General features: G+C 40.3%; 1 protein-coding gene and 1 pseudogene across 1 annotated transcript in view; both read right to left on the reverse strand.

Moving 5' to 3' along the window:
• MCU (mitochondrial calcium uniporter) overlaps positions 1-13,797 on the reverse strand; it is a 231,552-nt gene extending 217,755 nt beyond the window's left edge. The window contains exon 1 of the mRNA XM_007167696.2: positions 13,618-13,797. Within this exon, the coding sequence (XP_007167758.1) occupies positions 13,618-13,761 (144 nt within the window). The 5' untranslated portion in view covers positions 13,762-13,797. The remainder of the gene's footprint in view (positions 1-13,617) is intronic.
• Positions 5,198-7,719, reverse strand: LOC103007003 (ATP-dependent RNA helicase DDX50-like; annotated as a pseudogene).
• Positions 13,798-23,836: the final 10,039 nt, after the last annotated feature.

A 23,836-nucleotide genomic window follows, 5' to 3' on the forward strand; every position in this document is an offset into this window, starting at 1 on the left:
GGTTTTTATCACACTTGGCCACTTGCCACAGCCCTGCTTCACAGCAGCTAGCAGAATTCTGGCAGTACAAGATACAGGATACAGTAGGGGTAGAACGGAAAAACAGAATATTAGCTCCAAAATAAACACCTCCAAAAATCTGTCATCTTTGGAAATATATATCTGTTGGGAATCTAGAGTTGGCAGCACCTTGTTCAAATAGTTCCTTTCTCTCTTCGGCAGTGCCCAGCCCTTCACTCTTCTCTCTTCTCCCTCACTTGCTCCAAATACCTGCCAGGTAGTTGTCATTGTGTCAATTTCTTAAATTACCTATAGCATAACAGCACTACAATCTTTTTCCATTACTATTTTTACTTAGCGTTTTATACAGCCATGCTTATTTCAGCACAATCTGTGCACTCTTTTAAGATTATTAGCTGCTGCCTGAATCAAAGAAAAGTAATTCCTTCTTCATAGTTCTATGATTCCTATTACTGCAGAATCTAGGCAGAGAACAAGATGATAAACAGCCGCATTATTCACCAGATTGAAGAATTCAGACAATGGTCCCTAGGACTTTTTAACTCAGTGTTGGACTCTCATTTGTCCAACACTGACTGAATGTCTACATTCATGACACTGTATTAGACTCAGTTCACAGAGTTTGGGAGAACAGACTACTACCGGCAATTAATCACTTGTTAAGATTTTCCCACTGGGGATTCCTGTAGTGTAAATACAAAGAAACATTTTCTGTTTCAGGCTGGCAGGCCAGAACTCAGAATTAACAAATTACTAGCACAGTCCTGTCTCCCCTCAAACACTCCAGCATTAACTGCTTTTTTCCTCCTCCCCTCTCTCCAACTCTCTGAATTCCCCACCACATCTTCACCTCTTCCCCAACTCCCTCAGCAGTTTGAACTGGAAAAAGAAGAAAAAAGAGAAAGATGGGAATAAAGGCTTGATGAATTATGAGGAATGCAGGGTAAATTGTTCATCAAGATGTCAGAAAGTAACTATGCAAACTGTCCTGAAAAGGAATTGGAAGGCTCTTTTTCTTCACTGCAAGCCCTTGGCCCTTGTGAGAATAAGCAAATATATGTCCGTCTGTTTATGATTTTATACAAGCTACCCAATGAAACAACATAAAAGTTACTTGTCAAGTGTTATATAAAAATGATACATAACTTAGAATTAAAGAAGCCCTTTAGGCTCACCTAATCAAGCATCCTTGTTTAATCAACAAAAATAATAGGATCAAAGAGGTTACATCACTTGCTCAAGGTCAAACAGCAAGTTAATGGAAGAGAAAGGAGCAGAACCCAGACCCCTAACTATTATACCACATGGCACCTAATTCTCTTCAATTACTTACTCTTTATTTTGGTGACTGCGAAACACACACACACACACACACACACACACACACTCTTACCACTTCCATCTTTTCATTTATTTAACTATCTCAGAAAACTATTAAAAGATTCTGTGATGGTACAGCTATTCTTTGCTCCCATAAGATTTCAAAAGGTTCATCAAATACAATCTCCTCTGGTAGAGCAGATACTGTAATGTCTCTAAAAAATTGTTATAATTATCAAGTAAATACTTACCTTTGTATTATAACACCTAGAAGACCAAAGAATTATGTGCTCTCTAAATAAAGCAATCCAGTAAGGTCCAGTCAATTAAAATGTTAGAGAATCACTCCAAATAACTTGTTCTCAATTTTATATATATATATATAATAATGCTCTTGAGAAACTGGAGTGGCAGAAGCAGTAGGAATCTTGTGTATCTACATTTATAATATGGGAAGAAAAACTGCTAAAATTTTACTAAGATTTCATGCTTAGGAATGGCTAGTTATGTTGTTTGTTTTTTAAAAAGTAAGACCATCATACATATAATGGTTACTATTCCCTAAAGGGAGTCAAATATTACAAAAATGGAAAGTTAGAGAAGACAAAGTTCAAGAAAATTACTCAAAAGTATTCCTCTAGTTAATGAACATACTGTTAAGAGTTTCTGCTTTGGGAGAGTATAATACACAGGACACATTCTTTCAGCAAAGATTTGCTGAGTGCTCATCATGCTATGTGAACTTTTTCATACTGCTATGCAAATCTTCCAGATTCTGATAGTATGAGGTAGGGGTGGGGAGGCAGAAGTAAGGGGATAAGGTGGGTGTCTGATTTTATATATAAATTTTTTAGTCATTTAAAAATAATTAAACCAGATTTTTTTTTAAATACAAAAGCAGAGGTGTAGAAAAGACAACAAAGAAGAATATTTCACACGATGATAAAAAGGAACACGCAAAAAAGGTCAAGAAATAAAATTTCAGTACCTGAGTAACACAGTAACACAGGTCTTGAATTGAACTGTCTTTCTACCTAGTACTTAGTAGCTGAGTGATAGAACTTGACAATTGGTTGTGGACTATCAACTCTACTTCCTAAATCTCCCTTCTCTCTATTCTCTTTTCTCCATCCTCAAGGCTGCTGTCCTAGTTCAGACATCTTTTGCCTGGTCCATTAAGATGTTCCTTACTGGTGTCTGTCTTTCCAGTCCCATCCTCTCCAATTAAGCCTTCACAATGCTGCCAGTGTGACCTACCTAAAAGCACAAACATAACCATGTGATTCCCTTACTTGAAATTCTTCCAATGCTCACCTACTGAAAAGTAGTATTTTTCCCAACTGTGGCTTAAATTGTAGAATCAATTTAAATGAGTCCCAACCAGAACTTCCTTAAGAAAAGAGAACAGAAACTATGCATACATAGTAAAAATATTGCTTCATGAGACTTTTCCTAATTTTATGCATACATGCATGTGCTCAATCATAACATAAAAGGTATTTCTACTGTGGGTTGAGTTTTTTAAAAAACCACTGAACTACTTCATAAAATGTCAGCTCCTTCACCAGTCCTTTCACAATCTGATCCCTCACCACAGCAAGTGGTGAAGAGACAGGCTCTGTAGCCAGACTACTTGGGTTTATATGCTGGGTATGCCACTCGCTAGCTGTGTTATCCTAGGCAAGTCATTTACTAGCTATGTGTCACTAACTGTCTGGGCAAATCACTTAACCAATCTGATGCAACTCAGTTTCACTATCTGTAAAATGAGGATAATAACAATACCTACTCATAACAATATCTACTCATAGGGTGTCACAAGAATTAAGTGAGACTGTGTACACTGCTTGGCACATGGTGCACTTCATAATATTAATTATTATTGGTATCACTGCTACTGTCCAGCCTAATCTTCAGCTATTCTTGCCCATATCCAGTTGTAACAAATTACTGGCTGTTTCTCAAATACATCATACTCCCTCATATTGTCATGTTAGATACTAGTGCTGCCTGGAATATGAACCAACCTTTTCAGTCCCCCACACATTATATTTCCTCATATTTCAGCTCAAGCAAGGCCTCACCAGTGAAGCCTTCCCCAACATCCTCGGGTAAGTCTAAGTGCTCCCACTGACCTCCATAGGGAAAAAAAAAAGCACAGCCAGTTACAGCCTTGTTTATAGTCTTGTCTCCTGGCCAGACTGTGAACTCTTAGAACCACAACAGAAACATCTCTCCTTACCAGCACAGTGTCTCACAGAGTAGGAGTTCCCCAGATATATTCTGAATGACTCTAGGTATTAACCTTTCTAGGTCTTTATTTTCTCATCTGTACAATGGGGATGGTATTTTGCCTGAAGGGTTGTTGTGGAGTATACTATACAATGCTATAAAAGCGTTTGATATAGATGCAATGCTCAGTAATTACCAGGTTTACTGGGTGGGACTTTTTAGAATCTTAAACTAAATTTCAAAGATTTGGAGGGGGTGGGGGGTAGGCGTAATACCTTAGACTCTTATCAGTTAATACCTGGGGGGGAGGGTAGAGAAAGAGATTTAAGAAATGTAGTCAGTGGGAGGGATGGTGAGGTCTCTTGGAAAAAACTGCAGTAGATGCTTGAGAAAGGAACAAAACTGAAGGAGCAGGTGCTGAAAAGGAAGGAAGACCCACACTGACAACCAGCATGGTACAGCTTTAATTCTAGCCAGACGTAGGCTTAAATCCCAGCTCCAAAACATTTGTCCATCTTTGCATCCCTATCATTAAAACAGTTTATGACACGTAAGAAGAAATGAACCTATCCCGTCCTCAATTTCCTCAAACTAGCACAATATATCAAACTAGCACAATAATACCTCTTATAGGGTTACGGTGAGAATTAAACATGGAAACACAGTGCCTTTAGCTCTTAGATGCTTTCTTCTATATCTACTCCTCTATCTTTACAGGTCAGGTAGTTCAGCTAACCTATTTGCTCTCCTGTTATTTTATAAACTATCAGTTGCATTAACTTTCTCTAAAGTTTAAAGCAGACATTAATACTCTTAAACATCCTGTAACATCATTTACTATAGGTAAGTAAGAAGTATTATACAAAGTGGGCCTGTCTGAGAAGGCAAAAAAAGAATTTAAAAAATCTTGAAACCTGTAAGGTAGTACGGCTCAGGACTGTACATTTGAGACTGTCCTCTGGATAGCATCATACACCCAATGGGCTCTGCTCAGCAATTTTCTGGTGATTATTACAAGTGTTCTCCCCAAAATAAAGTGGACAATTAATTTAAAAAATGTAAAAACTGAAAACTTTAGTAACGAAGCATAAAAGGTAAACACCTCACTCTTTTGGATTAATATTATTAATGTCATTAAAGAACTTTTGGAAAAGCCTCTTATTTTTAAGAGAGATGTCAAAATGCAATGTCATATTATCCAATTATTCCAGACTGTATTAGAAAAAGTTCGGTTTTAGTATGCTATTAGACCCAGTCGGTGATATAATTTACCAAGTTATGCTCTTATCAATAAAAAAAAAAATCAAGCCTGTACACGGTTTAGGAGTCAAGAATTCACTAAACTTATTAAAATTACTTTGCTTGAAGTCAACTTTCATTTTTACACAGGCTGTCTCAATGTAAGCGTTTAACAAAGTGCAGTGAAATAAATAGATTGTTTCCCTTTTGTGTTCAGCTGCAGAGGTCAAGTTTTTTATCAGATGTCCTCAAGCTTGATCTAAATCAGGGAGTAACTATTCAAGATTCAGTTTGACTTTAGGGTCTTACTGGAAGAATCTGACCCCAATTCACTTTTTTTTTTTTAAAGGAGGTTTTTTTATTCAAAGGTATAACTGGATAAGTAGATTTGTTTACAACCATTCTTACGAAATACTTTAAAAAAAAATACAACCAACTTCTTTGCAAATAGCAGACACAGACCTCAACTATGATGACCTAATTTTTGGTGGATAATGTACATGATTAGGCAGAAATAGGCAAGCTCACACTGGTAGATTAACTATCTCAGTCAAAACTCTGCTTGTGGCCCCCGCTTCTCGATCGATTTCTGTTCTCACTTTGTCTTCTACCATCTTGTCGACTTCCTGACCGACTGCCCTGTCGACTCTGTCTACCTGACCGGCCACCAGATCGACCACCTGACCGGCCACTTGACCAGCCACTCCTCTGTCTGGAATTAGAAGATGTGTTTCCATCATAATATTCTTCAATTTCAGGCAACTTGGCTGGCACTGAGAGTACCCAGTCTGAATCATGCCACTCTGCCTGTAACCATTCTGACTCAGTTGTGGGAACATCAAAGCAAATGCCCATATTTCCTTTTAGGAGGCACATTCTGGTAATTTGGGACATAGCATTACTACTCAACTTTCTGTTAAGTTCTTTCCAAGCACAGCTAACATCCTGTATTTCTTCTGGGCTTCCAGAGTCATGGTCACAACCCCCTTATCAGAGGTGATCAAAGAACGTGGTTCAAAACTTGATGCGCCAGAGATGTGGGCTAATGCTGCAGCCAGTGAGTCCACTGCCCCTTTCTCTTCTATCAGTCTCTGAGCTGATGGTCGGAAAAAATCAACAGCAGCATAAGAAACGGAAGCCAGAGACCTGATGGCATCCATGCTTTTAGATTTAACTAAATCCATTGTAGAAGGAACACCTACACGTTTAAAAGTAATTCCTGCTTTTTGTTCCACATATCTTAGTTGACCTCTTTCTCTTGGTTGATAAAAACATATGCAAATCCCTGTCCAGCCAGCTCTATCTGTGCATCCAGAGCGATGAATATAGGACTCAACATCCTGTGGAGGTGAACTCTGAATAACCAGATCAACCTCAGGAATGTCCAAACCACGGGCAGCAACATTGGCTGCCACCAAAACTACCCTCTCTGAAGCCTTTCAGTGTAATTTCTCTTTGTGACTGTGCGATGTCCCCATGTAAACACTGGGCATTCTGTTTTATGTGTGGATTCATGGCCATATCAGTTACATTCTTTTTGGTCTCACAGAAGATAATAGCCCTCCCTTCAGACCCACTGTAGACTTGAAGGACATCTCCAATAACTGCTGGCCTCTGAGATTAATGGCACTGGATGGTCAGATGTTCCACAGTAGTTGCAGCCTTTTGAGTCATTTTCCCAACAAGGTCAACCTGTTCATATCTGGATTTCATGTATTTTTTTGCAACTTTGTATACCCACTGTGGGCAAGTTGCAGAAAAATGTAAAGTCTTAGGATTGTCTTCAGAATCAGTTTTGTAGGATTCGTGGATAATATCTTCAACTTGTTCAGCAAAACCTAAATCTAACATTTGATCCACTTCATCCAGCACAACGTGGCGCAGTTTAGAAAGATCTAATTGGCCGCTCTGCAGATGATCTTTGATACGAGCAGGAGTCCCAACCAAGATGTCAGTACCATTTCAAAAATGATTAATTTGGCTTTGATACGATGTTCCACCATAAAAACACGCCACACTGAGTTTCCTAGTTATATCTTTGAAGTCTTTCGCTACTTGGTTTGCCAGTTCCCTTGTAGGAGCCAAAACAAGTACCTTTGGTGAGCGGCTTTTTTTAATTGTCTCTTGATTTCTTTGGAGTCTTTCAATCAAGGGGATGGCAAAAGAGAATGTCTTTCCTGTTCCTGTCCGTGCTTGAGCAATTAAATCTTTTCCTTCATATACAGGACCAAAAGTCTTAACTTGAATAGGAAAGAGATATGTTACCCCTAGACCTTTCAGAAGCTTTATAATCTCTTCAGAAATAGGGAAATTGGAGAAGGCTCCTTCCTTCTGTTCACGTATTAGGGTCTCTTCTAGGTTATTATCACTTGATTTATGAGTAGAACTATCTAAGGATGACACTCGCTTTTTTTTTTCATATTCATCAATATCTCCATTTGACAGATCTTTTCTTCTTGACTTATGAGATTTAGAAAATTCATCTGGAAGTCTATGACATCCTTCCTCAGTGTCACATTTAGCTTCTCTTTCATTTTAGCTTTTTTGGGGTTTGGGAGCATCCAGGTCATCTACAACACCATTTTCTCTTGTTTCTGATTTCTCATCTGAGTCATAATGGTGCCTTGACTTCCTTCTATCACTCCAGCATTGTGTAATATGTTTTCAGCTTATCTTGTTTAAATCTTCATAACAACGCTATAAGGGAAGTACAAGTCCATAATCCCTTATCCGAAATTCCGACATCCACAGAGCTCTTTTGCCTCTCCTTCCTCTGGCTCTCGGTCTCCTCCAAAGGTGCTTCCAGCTCCATAATGTCCCCGCAGAGGAGTTTCCCAGGCATCATTCACTGCCACCGCTGCCACCGCCTCCCTCTGGGCACGGCGGCCACAACCACCTGCGGGCAGCAACAGGGTGAAAGGAAGCGGGGGCAGGGCAGCCTCCCAGACAGGGTCGTGCATCACTTCCCCCAATTCACTTTTAAAAACCAGTCTCAGCTTAATCATTTTTAGAATGAAACACAGAATTTTGTAATTTCATAGGAAAAGAACTTAATGGGAAAACCAGCAGATGTGTGAGCCATTTTCAGCTCTGCAGTAACTTGCTGGGCTACCAAGGAAAAAGCCACTTTACTGTTCCTGAACTTTTATTTCCTTAACCTTGTCTTGTCGAGCTCTAAATTTTAGGACTCTTTTAAGTACATGTCTTCCATGGTAACATCTTAGTTTTCCTAATAACATGTTGTTCCAGTATTGTATTAATCAGTCAAATAAAGAATAGAGGATTCCCCTATATTGAGTGGTCATCTTGAGATCTTAAAAGGTAATCTTGTCCTTAATCACAGGAAAACAAACAGTAATTTTTTAAAGAAAACCCAAGGCGCACAAAGCTAGAATATAAAAAGAAATAAAAGCAACATCTTAGTAGTTACTCAGACTATGGTATCAACGAAGTGCTACTATAGAAGACCATAACCACTCCTTGATTTCCCTTTCAAACAGTAGGCAGCCCCAAAACCAAAATTCACATTCAATTTATTGTCTTCAACATACACCATTCTTTTTTTAAAAAATTAATTAATTAATTTTTTGGCTGCATTGGGTCTTCATTGCTGCATGCCAGCTTTTTCTAGTTGTGGCGGCGAGTGGGGGCTACTCTTTGTTGTGGTGTGCAGGCTTCTCAGTGCGGTGGCTTCTCAGTGCGGTGGCTTCCCTTGTTGCGGAGCACGGGCTCTAGGCGCACCGGCTTCAGTAGTTGTGGCACACAGGCTTAGTAGTTGTGGCATGCGGGGTCTAGAGCACAGGCTCAGTAGTTGTGGCGCATGGGCTTAGTTGCTGCGCGGCATGTGGGATATTCCTGGACCAGGGCTCGAACCCGTGTCCCCTGCATTGGCAGGTGGATTCTTAACCACTGCACCACCAGGGAAGTCCAACATACACCATTCTTTTTTTTTTTAATTTATTTATTATTTATTTATTATTTATTTTTGGCTGTGTTGGGTCTTCGTTTCTGTGCGAGGGTTTTCTCTAGTTGCGGCAAGCGGGGGCCACTCTTCATCGCGGTGCGCAGGCCTCTCACCATCGCGGCCTCTCTTGTTGCGGAGCACAGGCTCCAGACGCGCAGGCTCAGTAGTTGTGGCTCACGGGCCTAGTTGCTCCGCGGCATGTGGGATCTTCCCAGACCAGGGCTCGAACCCATGTCCCCTGCATTGGCAGGCAGATTCTCAACCACTGTGCCACCAGGGAAGCCCCAACATACACCATTCTTGATGCTGCATTTCTATTTAGATTCCCTCTTAGAGTTCCATAAAGCATAAAATAGAGCCCCTTGAGACTCAGAAAAGTTCAAATCATCAGAATTTGTTGACTAAATCCAAATTTACTCATTCGACTATTTTATGGGGTTCAAAATAAGCAAGATTTTAAGATAAAGTTTCCATAATAAGTCTGCTCTAAGCATATTTATCCACAACCTTCAAAATCTTAATATTATCGTCAACTAAAACAACAATAAATCTAGACTCTGATTCAAACATATATTCCTAATAATCTGGGTATTCATCATACTTTTGCTTCTTTGGGTAGAAAGTGTTTACCACTGTAGAGCTAATCCAATGTTACCAACTCTCTGCATCAGTCCACCATAAAGAAGTGTAATATACAACCAAAGACAGCACTGGCAATACCAAACTTAAAGCAATAACCCAAATGTACCTAAGCAACAGGTCATTAAACAAGTCAAACCAGGGGGGGAAATAGAGCACACCTTTTCACTGGCAAGCAGACAAAAGGGTGCGTATTCAATTAATGTTTGTCTGAGTGTTATCTATGTACCTAGTACTGCTCTGAAGTCTGTGAGAGACAAAAAGGTAACAAGATACACAATCGCTGCCCAGTAAGATAAGGTACTCACAAATGAAACATTTAGAGAACAAGCCAGTGTCAATCTGTGTCCTGAAAATAATAAGTCCTATCAGCATTCAGAGAAGACAGAATAGAACAATGGAAAGGGATTAAGAGCTAGGAAACACACACATGAAGATTCAGACTAGGATTTCTCCTTGAATCCACCTCCATTTAAAAGAATTTTTATCCCAGATGTCATTAACCACAAACATAACAGAAAAGTCACTTCCCTCAGTTCCCATTAGGTCCGTTTTCTCATCTGTAAAGTGAGGAAGTTAGATTCAAACAGGAGTCAAAGGTCACAGTCTCTCACCTAAAATGAACCTTAGAGGTTAGAGGGGTGGTTAAGACTGAAATTCCGCTACAAAAACTGCACAGACATTTAATATGGGTATATGAGACACTGGCTTAAGTACAGTGGAGTATTTGTGCTGGGTGGATCTGGCAAAGTAAGACTTAGCCAGATCATGAGGAGCCCAATTAAAGAACTGGGACTTACCTCTGTGTCAGGCAATGTAACCTCTGTTAAAACTTTCAGGTTAAACTGAAATGACATCACTGCCAAAGAACTACAATGCGTAAAGTAAAAAGGGACAGCCACAATCTATAACAGTATAATGACAGACTTAAGTAAGAGATTTAGCAATTCAGCATAGCCGTTGACCACTAGGAAATGCCAACAGTCAGGCTGTCATAATCAGAGATGAGACAGTTTGATTTAGCAAAGGAATTACACAGCTCACAATAAAGGCAGTTCCCCTCAAAGAATCATCCTTGAAAATAGTCACCTTCACTAACCACACAGAAAAGCATGTAACAAACATTTTACATGAGACTCAGTTACAGTCACAAGCTGGGAAGCAATAACAGGCTCTTCACATAGGAAAGGAAAAATTACACTAGATGGTGCTACAAATACTGAATAAGCCCCTGCATCTTTTCTCCTATTTACTCAGTTGAATGATGTTTTAATTGGGGGGTGGAGGGGGGGGTACAAGCTATGTTTTATTACTTTGCAATCACATTTACCTATATTAGTTGAACTGTATTGCTCTGGACTTGTTCTTCAAACTTGGAAAAAATGAATTTCAAAAAACATACCTCTCAAGCAGAAAATTAACCAGTACTATAATTGGTTATGTCCCCCTGGCTCTAATTTACCATACCTACTACAGCAGATCAAAAGTGGCACAAGCAGGACTTGTGATCTAGTCTGACACAGAGTGCCATCTGCTGCACATACACAGGATGTCACCTATGCAAGATTCAACCTTAGTGTCTCTCAGGGACCTTTATAAGAGCCAGTAGTTTGTTCCTATATTGCCTAATACATGTGCCTCAAACCAACAAAGGAGAATTCTCATTCATGGGGTTTTGAAATACCAGCACTTTCATAACAAACAGTAAGTTTTATAAGGGAGGAGAAAGATGTGAAGGAGCAATTGCACTTTATAATAAAAAGAACACAATAAGGGGGTCAGAATATCTGGAGTGGGTGGGAGTCCTAAAACTGTTGTATATTCATCGTGTAATCCTGGCCAAGTCTCTCCCTTTCTGGGTCTTAATTTCAAGCATAAAATGTCAACAGTTAAACAAATCTCTAAGAAATACCTTTCAAATTGAGTCTTGTGAGGAATCATAGAATAACAGATGGAGACAGCTAAATACATGATAGCTTCGGAGCAATCGTAGAAAAAGAAAAAAACTGTTTACATATTTTAAATAATCAGGCACAACTTTTTTCAAAATCTTACAATTTTAAGTTCATTTGCAAGTCACCATGCTTATAACACTTCTGCCCTTCAGAAATAACACTTCATTTTAGCTGTGCTTTCACCTCAAATTCAGCACATCACTTTTATCCACCCCAGAATAGCACAGAAAAACACTTTCATGAAGCACCCGCACAAGGAAGGCACTCACAGACTGACAGATTCACACAGTGGAAAATATAAAAGGCACTAATTTCAAAATGCTAAATGAATACCACACCCAAATAGTCTTAAAAACAAACTTCGAAGTCAGAAGATGTATTATCAAAATACAGAGATAAAGACAACTTGGGAAATCTTTAAATAGTTTGAGGGGGAGGGGAATGCAATCAGATTTTTGGATTGCCTTATGTTTTGTTTTGTTTTGTTTTTAAAGACAATCAGATGTTTCTATTTATTTATTTATGGCTGTGTTGTGTCTTCGTTTCTGTGCAAGGGCTTTCTCTAGTTGTGGCAAGCGGGGGCCACTCTTCATCGCGGTGCGCAGGCCTCTCACTATCGCGGCCTCTCTTGTTGCGGAGCACAGGCTCCAGACGCGCAGGCTCAGCAATTGTGGCTCACAGGCCCAGTTGCTCTGCGGCATGTGGGATCCTCCCAGACCAAGGCTCGAACCCGTGTCCCCTGCATTGGCAGGCAGATTCTCAACCACTGTGCCACAAGGAAAGCCCTCTGCCTTATGTTTTTAAGAGAACAAAACACATAACTGGAGGCTATGAAACATGCAAATCTAAACTGAACTGTGGAAAGCTCGGCTCTCACCCAAAAGCTTCAGCAAAGCAATATGTCAGTATGCCAAAATGAAGAAGTACAGTTTTCTCGTAAGAACGAGGATAGGGTCCATACCTATGACTAATAATAACAATACCATCTTGCATTTAAAGAGCATTAGTTCTTTTCACTGCTCTTTCAGACACTTAATTTTATGCTGTCATCAGTCTTGGGATATCCTCTGAAAAGCTCCAGTTCAGTTTCCCCTCAAGAGCTATGTGATCAGAACAAGACAGGTGGGTGTATTTGTTGAGAGCTGAAGATACTAGTTTCTGCTATCAGGCTGTCTGCAGTGATTCTCTTATTACCACACTATACAACTTAGCCCTAGGAAATGAAACCTACACTCTTTCTCTTGGAGTTGGCCAGAGACCAACAGTATGGGTCTAGAAAGTCCAAGGGAAGAGAACCTGCTGACTTGTTAGGTCAAGAACCCCATGCATGCCAAGTTGATCTCTTGCAACTGAAAAAGAAACACACACACACACACACCAAGGCTGTTCAAATAGAAACTCCTGTGCGTTGCCAGCCAATGAAAGCCAGCAATAACTGGTTAATACAACCACCAAATCCCTGCCGCTGTGAACAACTTGTCATATTCTCTTCCCCTCTGCCTGCTGCCCACCTTCCTTCTTCAGGCACACGTGAACAAGCTTATAAACCAGCCCTCCAAAAGGACCACCGAGGACCTTTAAGGAACTAAGAGGTTGGAGCTTGCCTTCTGAAGCAATGCAGCATCCATCGCAAGGGTGCTGTTCCCCATGCCCACACGCAGGAAGTCACATAGGGGGATAAAGTTTGATTTTCCGTCTTGCCCGTTCCCAGAGGGTCGAGAAGAGAACTAGGGAGCGGCCCCGCTGGGGTCCTGGGTTGCCCTCCGGGGGACAGTTCCCAGCAGTATGGCACTGCCACTCTCCTGACACATACACAAGGCAGCCGCGGCAACTCAGGACACCCCAACCCGCCTGGAGGAGGAGGGAAAGGGGACAACTTGAACGGGGCTCAGTTCGAGAGCAATGGGACAGAGCTGTTAAGTAAAAAGGAGGGAGGGACCGAGATCGGGGGCGGGTCAGAGAGAGGTTCAAGTCCCGTCCCTTCCCCGCCCTGGTGTCCCCGGTCCTCCGGGAACATCCCTGCCGTCGCCCCTCCTCCTCCTCCTCTCGGCTTCCTCCGCCCTGCCTTTTTTCCTGGTTGCAGCCGCAGGCGCCTGAAGGGCACGGCGGCTCCTCGGTGCCCGGCAACCTCGGGAGTGGCCGCGAGTTGAGGTAACTCGCCCGCTGCCCCGGCGGCCTGCCCGCCAGCGGATCCCACACGCCAGCGCCGCCCCGCCCTCCCCGGAGCCCTCGGGCGCGCTCGCTCACCGTCCGGTGGTGCTGCTGCTGCCGGTGGCGGCTGACGCCCAACGCGGGGAAGCAGCCCACAGTCAGCGCTCCGCAGCCGCCGGCGCCTCCGCCGCCTCGGGAGGAGAGAAGCAGCAGGAGCGATCTACCTGCGGCGGCCGCCATCTCTCAACTGGAAACGGCGCCGACCCAGGCAGCGCAGCGGACGGCCGGGGCGGAGCTAAGACCCGCCACTCACCGGCGCCGGTCCAACTGTCGCCCTTGACTGAGTTCATGAGGCGGGGCTTCTTGCAAGGCCCAATCGACAGGCGGGAGAACCACACTAGCGACTGCCTGTCACTTCCAGAGTTACCTATTGTGGGACATAGTCAATTACGGGCAAATTCTAGGGAACCGGTAATTGGCACCCGAGCCCCTCAGAACAGCAGCAATAGAGATGGCATATTCGATTCGGCTAATCCTCACCAAAGATACAGCTAAAATAAGGGTAACTGGGGAAATGGATATTTGTACAAAGCTCTGTGCTTCGTGTTTTAAGTTGGCAAAATAGACACCAAATTAGTAATCATTAGCTAGGTATGTTGGAACTCCCAACGACACGCCCAGAGTTATCATTCATAACTAATGGTATTTGGATATGCTGAAATTATCCCATCATGGAGTGATCTAATGACTGTGATATGTAGCATAGTACAGGAGGGGTAGAATGATTATGATACCAAAGTCCCAGAATGAGTACATGTTATCAAAGTGAATTAACAGATCTGTATACATTTCAGATACTCAGTTCACTTTTACAGCACCTTTATACTGATATTCTTACACTCTCCAGAAGCAACACTCTATTTTCTTACCACTTTTGACCTTATGTGCACTTATTAAACTATAGAAACAGAGCATGCTGATAATGTAATAAAAATCACGTACAGGTTACCTTAATGAATTTTCATAATTTAGCTAAATTAGCCATTAGAATACACTTTGGAATAACCCTTTCTCTTGAAAAATCCTTCCACAGAGACAAGCTCATAATGACAGCTTACTGAAGACTGAAAGAAAGGAGATTTGAGGTTCCTGAATTTCCTCAGAAGAGGATTTCCTTGCCGTCTGCTTATTGTTATGAGCTAGTTAATTCTCACACCTCTTAAAATCTGGAGCAGGAAAACAGTTTGGTAAGCAAATAAAAGTATTATCCTAAATTTTGGGAAACATCTTTCTAGTGTAGCCTAAGGTGATAAATTTAAAACAAAACAACAGGCACACAATTTTATTGTATCACTTATTCTAATAATATTCTTTCAAGTTTGACTGAAATGTTACTTTTTTGGCCAAGAATAGGTAAATAATGAAGTGGAGCTTTTAGTTTGTTTAATCCTTCCACCCACCCCAGAACTGTAAGATGATTGGCTTCTCCAGGTGAGACACTCAAACCACTCACCCAAAAGGCATTTATTGCTCAACAGTGGAACATGAGAGCTCAGGAATGAGATAAGCCCCCCATTCACCAGCTGCACACACTAATCCCCCTAGTTGGAAATCTGTGACATTCCTGGGGTAACTTCACTTACAATCATTTTCCACTCATCTATATTTATCCCATCTGCATTTTATGTATTTACCCATGCTCTGCCATTTCCCCTTCTCTCTTGTCCCTTTACACCTTCTTACTAGTATTACCACGGGTTTTAGTTTTGTTTTTACTTTCTGTCTTCGCAAATCTGGCTATCAATCAGTATTGTGCCCTCCACTCCATCTTACACTTTGAAAAGTTCTACTGGAATTGCCTTTCCCCTATTTATCAAAATATGAAAATGAGACATGCATCCTGCATTACTGAGATTTAGTTCTGTGGATTTACAAAAGAACCACGATAGTTTTTTTTTTCAAGTGCATATATCTGAAACTGGAGGGATTACCAAAAGCTTTCTCTTTATTTACCAAAATGTGTCATCTTTTATCTACCAAGATGATACCATTGATTAACCACAGGTAGGCTGTGTATTTTGAGGATCCACTGACTAAACTGAGTTCTAATAATCCAGGGATAGAAATTAATCTAAACAAATGTCAATTATCTCTTCACAGAGAAAACCTTTCCACAGCTGCAAAGGACATATCTCATACCAGCTGGTTGGCTAGGCCAAATAAGGAGAAAATGTAGATAGCTCAATAGAAAGTCATCCTCTAGACAGATAGTGGTTTCTGGAAGAATAAACAAAACAAAAACAAAAAAAAAGTTACCTCTGGGAAATTTTAAGGGGTAGCTATCCTTTTGAATGGTTTAACTTTTTCCCATCTGCATGTTATTTTTTATTATTACAAAAATATGTTCAGTGAAACCTACATGACTGCAGAATTGTTTTCTGTGCCAATCCTTAAAACAGGTTGATCTTTTCTTTTAGCTAAAACTAATCAGAACAGATTTTCTGGAGCGTGAAACTCTAACTAGATTCCCTACTAAAATGTACACTAAAGTCAGCTCCAAAGTATGACTCAACTCAATGGAGTATTTGCCTAAGCATTCCAGAATAGCCAGGGTAGGTGACGCACACAGTTTATTGACATGAACAAGAAAACATGAAAGGGATCTGCTTAGAGATCTGGGGGCTATGTTTCATGGTTTACTGATAATATGAGTTATTCAAGTGAAATCAGCAATTCTTAAAGATCAAAGAAAGTATGTGAAGGAGAGGGAGAAGAAAGGGGTTTTAGCCTTTAAATAAGTATCATAAACCGCAGCTTAGATCTGTTTTCTGGTGATTTGGCTTCACTATTTTTCCAGATGTCATTATTCCTATTTTTTATACCTACCCATCTGTAGAAGGACTCAAATACTCAAACCCCACAACATAGCTTTTCCTGGCTATAGCAATATCTGGTCTGACTTCATCAAACACATACACACATTTTTTTTTCCTTCCTTATTTTTGTTTTTCTCCTTTTCTTCCCCCTTTAATTGAGACTGCAAGCTCACACTGGATCATTTACACGCTTTATATACATAATTTACATAAATATGTTTACATACCTCCTCTTAAAACTTTTGTGTGGCAAGAATTTCATGCCCCGGCCTCCAAAGGATGACTGACTCCATATTCATTTATAACTTAGTGACCCTAATCTAACATTCTTTTAGGTCAGAAACATCCAGTCTGCAAGTTTATTTATTTATTTATGTCTGTCAAGCACGCAACACCGGGAAAACATTGAGTTGAGGAGGGCAGGGCTTGTTCAAATATGACTGTCTTTGTTCATATTTCTCAGGATCTGAGAGGTTGGCAGCTAAGTTTCACACTGTCCTTTTTAATCGATTCTTTTTAAAATAAATTTATTTATTTATTTTTGGCTGCGTTGGGTCTTCATTGCTGCACGCGGGCTTTCTCTAGTTGCAGAGAGCGGGGGCTACTCTTCGTTGCGGAGCTCGGGCTTCTCATTGCAGTGGCTTCTCTTGTTGCGGAGCACGGGCTCTAGGTGCCCGGGCTTCAGTAGTTGTGGCACGCGGGCTCAGTAGTTGTGGCTCACGGGCTCTAAAATGCACACTCAGTAGTTGTGGCACACGGGCTTAGTTGCTCCACGGCATGTGGGATCTTCCCAGACCAGGTCTCAAACCCATGTGCACTGCATTGGCAGGCAGATTCTTAACCACTACACCACCAAGGAAGTCCCTCCCACTGTCCTTTTTGTGTTGTATTGGCCTGTGGCCTCCTATAGCCTTTGCTATTTAGTAGACCTTTGGAGTCAGGAAGTCTTTTGTCTCTATCTGAAGGGATCCAAAGGGGCAAGACACTGATTCTGCACTTGAATAAACCACACCTCCTAAGTGCATAGGAATTCAGCACACATTTTTATGGAACCCAACACTATCCATTCCAGAGTATTCAAAAGTGCCCCCCAAAATCCTAAGAACATTCTCTGACAAGGCTGAATTACAACAAAATTCCAAATTGGTAAAGGGTTCCCCTCTCTCAGGACTCTCCAGGTATTTACTACCCATACCCTGAACATGCCCTGACCTTCCAACCTCCAACTCTTTGCTCCTACTGTACCCATAAGTCACCTGTTCTATTCTTCTGAAGACCAGCTTGGCTTCCTCTGAGAGGAAATGCCCAGGTAAAATTAAATTCTCAGAATTTGTTGTTTGACTTTCTATCACAGTACTTTGGTACTTGATGTGACCTGGTCTGACAATGAGGCTGCCACTCCCTTGAGTATCCAACCTATTTGATTAGACTAATCTGCCTCGCTGGGCCACAGTCCCCTTCTTCTCTCACTTTTTATGTGTATTTTCTATCAGAATTATTTATGTTACTATCTTTCTCCTACACAGCTCTTCCAGGTTAGAGTTGCCAATCTGGCAAATTAATTTAAGCTGACTTTTTAGATGATAAGTACTTCTTGGATTGCCTCTTTTACACAACATTTACATTTAGAGGACTCTCCAATGCTAATAGGCAAAATAATTTCACAAAGTATGGCAGGTCTAAGAAAATTATTCTCAGGTGAGATAGTCCATTAATAGTCTTCAAAAATTCATCAAATACCTAGTCACTTCCACCTGCCTATTTCAATGTCAGATACATCTTTATATTATGCTGGGTGTTGCCCAAAGTTCAGCTCCTCTGAAACTGAACTAATTTAGTGTCAAATGCTGTATTCATTCTCCATTTCTATGTAATGTATATAATCTTCATCAGTACTTTTATACGTGAACACAAATTCTGGGCTATGGGTTGCACTTGGTGGGAGGCAGAGGGTGGAGGAAACTGTGGGTGTGAGACTGGTCATTGCCAGTTAACAACAGGTGCGAATGCTGCTCTTTAAATTTAGCCACTGCACTTGGCATCTTGTCTTTCAGCCATCACTTACGGCAACCACGGCTGATTTGGAAAGGATCAAGGAAAGGATGACAGAAAGAGTCACGTTTATTAAAAGGCAGAGAGAAACAGTTTTGTTCTCTTTTCTTTAATAAAAACTAGCCTAAGGAATAAAAAGCAGCGTGAGACTTGGAAAGTGTAAAGACAGCTTAGAGTGAAAAGGGGAAGCGATAATAATCATTAACAAATTGTTCTTAATTAGGCACTTTAAAATCATTCCAGCTCCCAAAACTTGGGAGCCAAATTATCTCAAATTTGGGTGGAGACTAAGAAAATAATTACTATTAATTGAGAGTTGGGATAAGAATAGGGGACAAGAACTGAATGAGTATAATTTATTTATTCATTTATTCAATCAGTCAATCAAGAAAAATAAATTGAATGCCTATTATATGCCAGGCAATATGCTAGGAGAAATTTTCCAAAATTCACATTTTCTGCATCATGTATTTCTTTTTCTAAAATGCTCATTTATCCATCCTAACCTTGAAATGGGATCAATTCTTCCCATAACATTTATATATCACTCAAAATTCCTGAAAGATCCCTTGAGTTATCTCAGAGCATCAATATAACATGAATTTGAAACATATTACTAATGTAATAACCACCACACCCAACAACATTACTAGGAAGACATATGAAGAAATTGTAGTTTTTGCTATCAATGTGTAGTAGGGTTCAGTTCTACTTAAATAATTTGTTTTACTGCTTAGAGTATAAACAAAATTTAGTCTCAGCATTTTAAGAAGACATTTCATTCCTATCTTCATGCCTTGCTTTGCTAATATGTATATATTAGTTTGAAACACGGCCCTTTGGCTTATCCAGCATCAGAGGGAATAACTTGTTCAATAAACTTGTTAAAATTTAAGCAAGGTTTATAGCATTTATAGATGCTACTACTTTAAGGCCCTGAAGCAATTAGACCTATTACCTATTCAATCAAAAACACAATTATTGTCAAGAAGAAAATTTCACAAATACCTCTAGATTATAAACCCAGGAGAGCACGTGAAAGGATCCAAACTCAGAATCCCAAGTTAATTGGGAAATGCCATTTTTATTAATTCCCATGATGTAGAACCCACTTAAGAGGATTTGAGAAAGATTGTAAAGATTTGATGGTTCTTTTAAAATGGACTTTTCTGCTTTCTTATCAATTTTATATTTTAGAAGGTGAAAAAATATAAACATACACAAAAAACTTCCTGTTTGCCAACATGGGTCCTTCTCCCAGAAATAATCCTGGGAAATGAATGAACTTTTAAATTAAATTTTACATATAGGCCAATTTTTAAAAGTAAAACCCTAGTTAGTCATTTCTGGAATGCATCTTTTAGGATAGTAATTCTTGATCTTTGTTCCACCTTGGCAGATAAATTTTTCACACATGCTCATCACAAATAATAGCTCACTAAAAGCATCTGAATAAATAAGACAAACTTTGGCTTATACAGATTCCAAGTGTGTTAGTTGTAACTACATTGTGCCCAGATGTCTCTGCGTATTAAAGTATCTGAAATATTTCTTAAATATAATAAAAGAGTTTCTTCTGTAACTTCAGTAGTGGCTTTCCCTGAGTTTCAAGAAATTCATTCATTATTTCAATAAATAATGTGATTTGTTGGTTGAGTTGCCACAGCTAACAAAATAAAGGCTCTGGTCTCACAGAACTTAGTGTTTAATGATAAGAGATAAGGAAAGCAGGAGAGTATTGTAGGAGGGCATCTAACCCATTTTTGAGGATCTGGGAAGGCATCTCAGGGGAAGTAATATTTGGTGAGATCTGAAAGATTAGTAGGAGTAAATGCCAAAGAGTCACGAGATGGGAGAGGCAACAGGAGCAGGTTACATAGGATTTTATAAACCCTATTAAGGAATTTTGATTTTACCCAAAGAGCACAGATAAGTCTCGAAGGATTATAGAAATGGGAGACATTAGAGAATAGTTGGAGACTAGAAAGACTAAAGGCAGGGAGACAAATTAGGAGATCTAGGCAAGAAATACCAGTGGCATGTTTTATAGCATTGGCCATAGGGAAAAACAGATTAATTTGAGAGAGACTGTATAAGAAGTTGAATTGAAAAGTATTGGTAATTAGTAGGATATTAGTGGGTGGGAAGGAAGGAGAGTCAAGTGTCAAGGGAGACTTCTAGGTGCCTCACTTGGGCAACTGGGTAGATGCTAATGCCATACACTGAAAGAGGAAACACAGAAAGAAAAGATTTGCTAGGGGAAGATGATGAGTTCACTTTTGAAAATGTATGTCAGGTGCCTTGAGACATCCCAGCAAAAATATTCATCAGACATTTGGTTTTTTGAGTCTAAGACTCATGAAGGACATCTATGCTATAGAAATAGATGTGGGGGTCATCAGCATATAGATAGTTGGTAATTGAAGCCAGATGACCCCACCAAGGATGAGTATGCAGAAGAAAAGAAGATCTAAGAAATTAGTTTCCATTTAATGTGCTTCCATAATATGTGCTTAACAAATATTTGATTTGAGTAAATGAATAAAAACATGTCAATAAAATCTAGAAGGCCTTTTTAATATTTGCACAGGAATTTTTCAGGTGACTGACATTCACTGGCCTCAGGTAGTGGCAATGATTGTTTGGTTTTCAAAAATGTTCTGGGGGGCTTCCCTGGTGGTGCAGTGGTTGAGAATCTGCCTGCTAATGCACGGGACACGGGTTCGAGCCCTGGTCTGGGAAGATCCCACATGCCGCAGAGCAACTAGGCCCGTGAGCCACAACTACTGAGCCTGCGCATCTGGAGCCTGTGCTCCGCAACAAGAGAGGCTGCGATAGTGAGAGGCCCGCGCACCGTGATTAAGAGTGGCCCCCACTTGCCACAACTAGAGAAAGCCCTCGCACAGAAACGAAGACCCAACACAGCCAAAAATAAATAAATAAATAAAATAAAAAATAAATGTTCTGGGCTCCTGAAAAAGTTTTTTAAATCTAATGTAAGATTCTTATTTTATTACAATGACAGTATGTGTAAAGTTCCCAAGCTGAGTTCTAATACTACAGAAAGAAGCAAATTTACATACTCAGCATAATTCCATGCACATAATTCATGCTCAGTAAACATGTATTTAGGGCTTCCCTGGTGGCGCAGTGGTTGAGAGTCTGCCTGCCAATGCAGGGGACAAGGTTCGAGCCCTGGTCTGGGAAGATCCCACATGCCGCGGAGCAACTAGGCCCGTGAGCCACAATTACTGAGCCTGCGCGTCTGGAGCCTGTGCTCCGCAACAAGAGAGGCCGCGATAATGAGAGGCCCGCGCACCGCGATGAAGAGTGGACCCCACTTGCCACAACTAGAGAAAGCCCTCACACAGAAACGAAGACCCAACACAGCCATAAATAAATTTAAAAAAAAAAAAATTAAACTTTAAAAAAATAAAAAATAAAAAAAACATGTATTTAAAGAGATTTGCGGAATGAATGAATAAACATGAATGAAATACATATTCCTATCTTCTCACAATAAAGAAAGTTTTTTTAATATAAATTTATTTATTTATTTATTAATTTATGGCTGCGTTGGGTCTTTGTTGCTGCGTGCAGGCTTTCTCTAGTTGCAGTGAGCAGGGGCTACTCTTCATTGCAGTGTGCAGGCTTCTCACTGAGGCGGCTTCTCTGTTGTGGAGCACAGGTTCTAGGTGCGCAGGCTTCAGTAGTTGTGACACGCAGGCTCAGTAGTTGTGGCGCACAGGCTTAGTTTCTCCGCGGCATGTGGGATCTTCCTGGACCAAGGCTTGAAATTGTGTTCCCTGCATTGGCAGGAAGATTCTTAACCACTGTGCCACCAGGGAAGTCCCAAAGAAAGTTATAGTACTTCCACTCCACTACTCTTATATTTGTTGAGGTACTACAATAAGAACAACATAGTAATTCAGTCCCTAGGAACATTTAATCAAAAGAAGCACATCTGAACTATTAAGGCTAACTGGGCATATTGAGAGAGAGCTGGGGTGATATATCCAACAAAGAACTCATGTTCAAAATATATATAGAGCTCTCACAAATCAATAAGAAAAAGGCAGCAACTCAACAGAAAAATGGGCAAAAGACTTGAACAGATAATTCACAAAAGAGGAGATCAAAATAACCAGTAAACAAATGAAAAGGTGGTTGACTTCATTCCCCATGGGGGAAATGCAAATTAAAAACCACAATGCAATAGTACTTCAAGCCCACCAGAATAGTTAAAATGAAAAAGATGAAAAATATCAAGTTCTGGTAAGGCTATGGGGCAATCTCAACCTCCATTGTTGCTGATGAGAGTTGTAAATTGGTACAACCACTGTACCAGTCACAGTACGTATATTCAGGAAACAGAAACCATACCAGTTACTTGAAAAGAGACAATTTAATATAAAGAATTGTTAATAAGAGCCTCTTCTCTAAGTTTTAATAATTCTAACCATTTTCCTTTGTTTTCTCAGCCCTAGGGATTGTAGCTGCTTCCTGCAGTTGCTACCTAATGATTTATTCAAGTTTTCTTTTTACCCTTGTTAACATCTTTATATCTAGTTAACAATTATTTATACTAAATTGTCTCTGTTCATGTAACTGGTATAGTTTTTTTCTCCTGATTGATACAGAATTGGTACCAGGAATGATCCAGGAAACAGACCCACAAATATGGGATTTAAGGATTGTTATGATCAAGTCATTGGGCTTGACTACAGTGCTGAGCTCTTTGCCAAAAAGAAACATGATGCTAGTAATCAGTGACATGCAGTATATTCACACAATCAAATTATGACCTATGAGTGAATGTGATTATTTGCCTGCTGAGACAAATGTCTTGGGGGCTCCAAGTGGCTGCTGCATTTTAGCAATGTGGCAATAATGATGACTCCTAGGATTCTCGTGTGGCCAGTGACCCAGAAATCTAAAGGTGTAGGTTCTCATGTTACTGGGAGTAGAGGTACAGCGGCACTGGTTTGAGGATTAAAATTGTACAACTCATATCCTTGTAGCGAGCAATGATCCTCCCACACACAATGGGAGCAGTTCAGACTTAGTGATCTTTCTGGGAAACTATTCTGTGCACATGGGAGGGATAATTGAGCTACTTAATTCAAGACTGGCCAAATTTCTAAAACAAAATTTTCTATTACAAACATAAAAAATAGAGATTGAAAGATGGAAATAGAAAACACCTTAGAAATAATCTAGTCCTATACTCTGACTGGACCAAAAAAAAAATTTTTCTTTTAAGGAGACTCAGAGAAGTGAGTGACTTAGCCAATCAAGGATTAATCTAGTAGCAGAGTTAGGATGAAATATGCCATCACCAACTACTGAGGACTTACTAGGTATCAGGCACTGTGCTGAGTGCTTTC

Source organism: Balaenoptera acutorostrata, chromosome 16 (assembly GCF_949987535.1).
Source record: "Balaenoptera acutorostrata chromosome 16, mBalAcu1.1, whole genome shotgun sequence".
NCBI classification, from domain to species: Eukaryota; Metazoa; Chordata; class Mammalia; order Artiodactyla; family Balaenopteridae; genus Balaenoptera; species Balaenoptera acutorostrata.